This window comes from Pterocles gutturalis, unplaced genomic scaffold, assembly GCF_000699245.1.
Source record: "Pterocles gutturalis isolate BGI_N339 unplaced genomic scaffold, ASM69924v1 scaffold3381, whole genome shotgun sequence".
Lineage (NCBI taxonomy): Eukaryota > Metazoa > Chordata > Aves > Pterocliformes > Pteroclidae > Pterocles > Pterocles gutturalis.
In genome coordinates this window covers 107,588-114,424 of record NW_010097581.1, presented here as the reverse complement: position 1 = coordinate 114,424, position 6,837 = coordinate 107,588, and the positions used below count along the sequence as shown (strand labels likewise).

General features: G+C 46.4%; 1 protein-coding gene across 1 annotated transcript; it reads left to right on the top strand.

Moving 5' to 3' along the window:
* Positions 1–1,013: 1,013 nt before the first annotated feature.
* Positions 1,014–2,134, top strand: ACKR3 (atypical chemokine receptor 3). The gene has a single exon (XM_010077856.1). It carries the CDS (start codon positions 1,040–1,042, stop codon positions 2,132–2,134), a length of 1,095 nt encoding a protein of 364 aa, XP_010076158.1. The 5' UTR covers positions 1,014–1,039.
* The last annotated feature ends 4,703 nt before the right edge of the window (positions 2,135–6,837 follow it).

Below are 6,837 nucleotides of genomic sequence, written 5' to 3'. Positions count from 1 at the left end.
CGCAGTGGTCGCGGGCCAAGGCGGCCGGCTGCTGCTGTGGGTGGTACTGCTGGCCCGGCAGGATGGGAGGGTCTTTACACCACCCCAAAAGCACAAGGGTAATTAGCAGCCCAGCTTTGGATTTTGTGTTAAGCCCTGTGGGTCTGCTGGGGCCCTCCCTTCTGCTTCTGGGAAAGGTAAGGAGCAGCCCCGTCCTTTGTCTGCTGCAAAGAAGGCACTGAAGAGGCAAGAAAAGTAGATGTAGAAAAGCAAAAGGGTGGGGAGGAAGCAGTTGTTGTGGAGCCAGCTGTGATGATGGGGTGTTTTGTGAATCAAAGCTCTCTCCTAAAAAGAAAACTTCAGCCCAGCAGATCGACTCAGCAGTCAAGCTCTGACTTTTTTTTTTCTTTTCTCAAAGCTGTGTGATAATTGTTGAACGGAGGGGTTGCTTTGTAAAAATAGAATTGAAGTCAAGGGGAGAGAATGGATCAGGATTTAAATTTAAAATTGGACGAGGGTACAAAGCCCCTTAGTTCTGCAGTTCTGATTCATGCAGCTGGAGCTGGGCTTGACAAGATGATGACCAGAGCTTGTACTAAGTGTTTTACGGTACCATCTATCAGCCAGATCAATTCTACTATGCTTGAGGGAGTGCAGATAAAATGGCTTAAAGATTCCCCTGCTGAAAGCGATAGTATCATCATTTATGCTGGAGAAGACAGATTTAGTTACCTGACATTTGTTTGGCCACAGTGTACTTTGCGGATTTCACACCCGGGGACGATAGCCAACCTGATGATGTCAGATGTGAGCTGCAAGAAAAAAAAAGGCAAAAAAACTAGTCAACTAGCTGAGATTTGTTATGTGTCTCTTTTGGTTGTTTTACTCCATGGATCTCTTTAATGGAAAGTGTCTTAGAAGAGCAGGACATGACTAAACCACCGTGTCCTGCACGTGCTTCTTGGTACGAGGATGGCAGCAGAAAGAGCTCTTTTAACTTGGGTTGTTTCTTCTGATCCTGTTTTGCCTGTAGGTCACTCCAGCTCCAAACTGAGTGAACATGAGCGCACTTGATTTGACCTCCATCCTTGATTTTCTGGAAACGGCCAACTTGTCGGAGATCAACTGGACGTGCAACAGTGGCGACTGCATCACAGTTGATGCGACAACATGCCCCGGCACACTCAACAAAAGTGCCCTGCTGTACACCCTCTCCTTCTTCTACATTTTCATCTTTGTCATAGGGCTGGTGGCCAATTCAGTTGTGGTATGGGTCAACCTCCAAGCCAAAATGACTGGCTACGAAACCCACCTCTACATCTTTAACCTGGCTATTGCTGATCTGTGCGTCGTCATCACCCTTCCGGTGTGGGTCGTCTCCCTTGTCCAGCATAACCAGTGGTACATGGGAGAAATCACGTGCAAGATAACTCACCTTATATTTTCCATCAACTTGTATGGCAGCATCTTCTTCCTGGCATGCATGAGTGTGGACCGCTACCTCTCGGTTGCCTATTTCACCAACTCCAGCAATCGCAAGAAGAAGATAATTCGTCGTTGCATCTGCATCTTGGTGTGGCTTCTGGCCTTCTCCACGTCTCTCCCAGACACCTACTATCTCAAGACGGTCTCTTCCAACAACGAAACCTATTGCCGTCCTGTCTATCCAGAGGAGAGCTTCAAAGAGTGGTTGATTGGCATGGAGCTCATCTCCATTGTGCTGGGCTTTCTCATCCCTTTTCCCATCATCGCTCTCTTTTATTTCCTCCTTGCGAAGACCATCTCCACCTCCAGTGACCAAGAGAGGAAGAGCAACGGGAAGATCATTTTCTCCTACGTTGTTGTGTTTCTCATCTGCTGGCTACCCTACCACGTAGCTGTCCTGCTTGACATCTTCTACAGCCTTCACTTCATACCTTTCAGTTGTCAGATGGAGAACTTCTTATATGCCACTCTCCACATCACCCAGTGTTTCTCTCTAGTCCATTGCTGCGTCAACCCTATCCTGTACAGCTTCATTAACCGCAACTACAGATACGAACTCATGAAAGCCTTTATTTTCAAGTACTCTGCCAAAACTGGTCTCACCAAACTTATTGATGCTTCCAGAGTGTCAGAAGCAGAATACTCTGCTCTGGAGCAAAATGCCAAATGACTGCAACCCCATAAAGAAACCTCTTTGACTCTTTGATTTTTCTTTTTTTTTTTTTTTTTGTGGTGGTGTTTTCGTTTTTGTTTTTTTTTTTTTTACCTCCCCCTTTCCCTGTGCTTGTTCTGAACGGGGCGTGAATTCCAGCCTACAAAAGAGACTGTAATTTAAGAGTAGAATCAGGTGCAAAATGGAAGTGGTACCAAAAATTAAAGCATTTGGTGGGTGTGTTGTGTTTGATCAGCTCTTACCCCAGTCTGGACTCCTCGACAATGCTATGCAAGTAGAAGTGACTTTCTAGTGGACAAAGCCATTGTGTACCATAGACAACATAAATTTCCAGGATAAGCTTTCTCTTCCACATGTAGATTCCCTCTTGTCTCCTTGTATATGTTATATATATAGTGTGTTGTATTTAAAAGCTCGAGACTTTATTTTCTGGCTCTTGATGTACCTTATACAATTGTATTTGAAAGTTAAATATATTTTTATCATGTATTTGAAGTATATTGCTGAGGAGTGTATACAGAGTGCTGTAGTCTGAGTGTTAGATTGCCGTTTGGTTTTAAGAGGATGATAATAAATGGCAGAGTGGAAATGATCTCTTGGGTGCATCCTCCCTGGCTGGCACACTTCGACTGTAGCTTTATGTGGTGGTCATAGCCATGTGTCTGGAGCATGGAACGTATGTGCTGTAGTATAGCTGCTGTCATGTTCAAATTAACAGTTCTCAGAGTTGTTAACTCCTACTCCCCAAAGCTGTATCCTTATGCACAGAGTGAATGATCTTGCTTCTGAGAGTTGTCTCTATTTGTAAGTTATTTTTGTAAAATAAAGATCGATGAAAAAAAAAAAAAAATCTATGCCTGCCAATGATTTGACTTGTCACCCTCCTCCTCCTTAGAGAGAAAAGCCAGAAAGAAGAAATGCCAAAGCCACCCTCCTGCCTTTGTGTGGTGCAGGAGCGGATAGGTCAGTCTGTGTTTTCCTGCTGTTTGGTGGTGGTGGGCAGGAACCCTCGAACGGAGGGAGGAATGCGAGGCTGCACCGGTGCGTGGCGAGGGAAAGGGGTGGGAGGAGCGGGTCTGCGGGCGGACGTGCTGTTTGGGAAGGTAAAGCTGACGGATTTATAAGGTGAAGGCTGTTGGGAGTGATGAAAGGCTGTGCCCGTAGCTTAGGAGTAAATATGTGGCAGAAAGATATGGAAGTACACAGATGGAGCGGATATTTGGGCTAATCCAGGTTCAGTCTTCTGTGGTTTTTGCTTATGATGGAATTTGGGAGTTAGCAGTCCTGACAGCCTTAAATCCCTTTTTATCTCCTCCTCTTATGGTTTGCGTTGAATTTGCAATGCTGTGGTGTCAAAGTGTGGGGCGAGATTCGGCCACTGTGGGATGTATGAAAGAGATCTTTAAGCCCGTGAAAGACTTCAGTCGTGGTCATCTTCATCTCGGGACAAGGTAACTGATTTTGTATCGATATCTCGCAGCCATTGCTGACTTGCTGCTGCTGGTTCACGTGTTTTGCAGCTCTGGCGCATTGCTGACTGTTTTACCGTGGAGGCTGCGCTTAAACTCCTGTTAAAGCCCTTGTCCCTGTGAGATCCCAACAGCCAGTTTTTTAACGACTGTGTTTTGTTTCTTTCTGTATATTGCATTACTGCCTTCTCAAAGATGAACCTATAAAAATATGTTTGCCAACTTTTGTCTGCTATCACTGAAAATGAGTGTTCCTGCTGTAGCTGGACAGTGCTTCCCATGCCCTGGCATCCAGGCGTGCAGCTGGATGTCCTTCCTACGGCTCTGGCATCCTGCTCCCGCATGCCTGCAGGGGGTTTCTCAGGTTGTAGCAGCGTCACTATTTCAGTTCAGGTCCCGTCTTGGGCAGGATGATGTTTTCATGCGCTGCCGTAGACAGTTTGGAGGTTTGACTTTGCAGAAGCTCACAATATCTTTTTTTTTTTTTCTCTGCAGTTTGGTACTCACAGCGCGGCATTGGCTCTGGAGATTCTGAGTAATGCTGAGTGTCGGAGGGAGCTTCCGCAGACCTGCTGCATGGACCGGACCGGTAAAGTCTTCAAGCTGCTTCTTTGGGGAGGTGAATCGTGGTGGGATGATCCTTGTGTAGAGGGGGTGGCCCCAAGGTGGTCCTGGGAGAAGGGCAGGTGATGGGAAGCTGGTGGAAGGCAGAGTTTGATGTTGTTGTATGTTTTTCATTAGGACTTGTTTTCATGCAGAAAATTCTCAAAAATCAAAACTTTGGCAGAGGTATAATATGAAAAAACATAATCGATATGTTCTAGGAGGCTTTCCTCGTGGCCACGTGTGTGCTGCAGTGCCCTGGCTGGTGTTGGCACTGGGTCCAGAAACGTGGATTGGGACCCCTTGGAGTCTGAGATGGAATTCATCAGCAGATAACAGGTGAGTGAAAATACATGTCCTCGAGTAACTTGCAGTGATTGACATCGTGGCTGCTGTCACCTTGTTTGGCCAAATGTCCCAACCCTGGAGCTGGGGCATTAGGAATGATCCCCCCTCCTTCCTGCTGCAGAGCTGTGGCTTTGGGCAGGACTGGCTGCCTGCACCGGGGGATCAGCCGCGTTCCTCTGGCAGCTATGGCCACATGGATGTTTGGGTCCTCTCTTTGCAAGGAGGTCAGATTCACTACGCAAAGGTGGAAAAACAAGTGAAAATGTAATCCATGTTGGAGCAAGTCCCCCTGCTTAACTCGGGCATTAGGGCTGAAAGCATCCCAGCGCTGTCAGGCTCTGCGTGCCTCGGAGGCAGGCACTGAGCACATAAAAACACATCTGCTCTGTGAGAAAAGATTTTTTTTTTTTGTATATAGAAAAGTGCAGTCCTGCTTTATTGTTACTTAAACACAGATTTCCATTTATGAGCCATAAACGACATTCAGGTGTAGCACAGTGACTTTAAATCGGCTCCTCTGGCAACCATCTCGATAATGTGTGGTAAGAAACGCCTAGCTGGGCTGGGTCTCCTTGGCCTCATTCATGGTTTCAACGCTGCTGACTTCAGATACGAGCCTTTGATGAGTTCACTGAGCATAAAAGCCGTTTAAAGTTCCGAAGAAGCAAGAAATAACTCAGCTGTGAGCAATACCGGAGCACATGGCGACGGCGGCAGCGCTGCCAAAGCCAGCTTTTAATGTGTATCAGAGTGCTGCTCGATGAGGAGAGCTGGGTGACTGGTGCTGTGAGAAGTGGGGCTCAGCCTCTGTGCTGGGGTGTGGGGCTGAGGAGGGCAGGAAGCGATGGGGATGGGCTTTGGGGGGAACCCGCTGTGTGCGGAGCCCAGGGTTTGCGGTGTGTGGCTGCGAGCATCTGAGCCAGAGTCTGCTCTGATTTACACCCTGGATTTACAGTAGGATAATGCTGCTGATTTAAAGGGAGCTATCTGGGATTTATAGGGCTTTTTATAAGTAGGATCAGGAATCTGAGCCGTAATCCTGTGCAAATGTATGGGTGTGAGTGCAGATGCGCACATCTGCATCACTCATGCGATGTAATACCCGCGTGCAGCCCTAACGCAGCAACCCTGCGGATCATAACGATGTGAATTTGCTTTTGCGAAAGCACTTGCATTACAGGGTTATAATGTGATTCAAACCAGGCTCCCAGAGATCCTGTGATGATAATCTCGCTGTAATCCTAACGCATGCGGCTCACTCTTCTAACACCCCACTGGCATGAGAAAAATCAGGCACCTTCCATTTTGGTAGTTGCTGTTTGAAAACAATTCACTTTTTTCTTGTAAATTCTGATTTGTTTGGTTTTCTGGGATTATGTGGAATATGTGCAAAGCTTTAGCTAAAGGTCTCTATCCTAGAAATGTGTTTTGTAGTGCTGAAGAGATACCAACATCCCAGTGATGCTCTAAATCCAGGGAGACCGCTCGATCCTGTGGCTAAAAGATTGGGTGGGATACTCTTCATCACTGGAGTAAGAGCATCAGAGCAAGACCCCTCTTGTTATTTCCCTTACCAAGCAGGCATTTATCTTCACAAGAAGGTGCTGGGAATCCAGCCAGACCCTCTGCAGATGCCAGTGGGCATAGCTCTGAGCTGGAGTGTGAAATCGGTGCAGCTCAACAGGTCCCCTTCAGCAGAGGGTCTGGGCCACTTGACGTTGTACGCTTCTTGACATCATCTGGTCTTAAGCCAGCTCTGATGATGGATGTTTTTGCCTCTCACCTCCAAGTAAGGGGGGAAAAACCCCAAACCCCTATCATGTTTGCTGCCTGTACGGTGCTATTTCCAGACTAAAGAAAAAGAGTTAAATTACATTTTAACAGAACAATACCGACAACAGCAAAGGTCAGGAGACTTTTCAGTAAGGTCACCCTATCGATTGCAACAGTGAAAGGATAGACATCAAATACTTCGCTATGAAAGGCTGAAAAGAAGTAAATTCAGCATGTTATATTGAAACCCAAGTCTCTTTCATATGTTGTAAAGCCTCTGACATAGCAGGTTTACTGTTCAAGCTGAGATATGTTGCCTTGCCAACACATATTCTGAGTTACCCAAGCAGATTTAATGTTTTTGCAGTAGTGACTTTTCCCTTTTTTTTTTTTGGGGGGGGGGGGGGCGCCAAACACACTTCTCTTTTTCTTTTTCAAAAATTTTTGTAGAAGATTTCAAACCTACCTCGGAAATGACCTTAATCAATTTAGTTCCACCGATGAGTA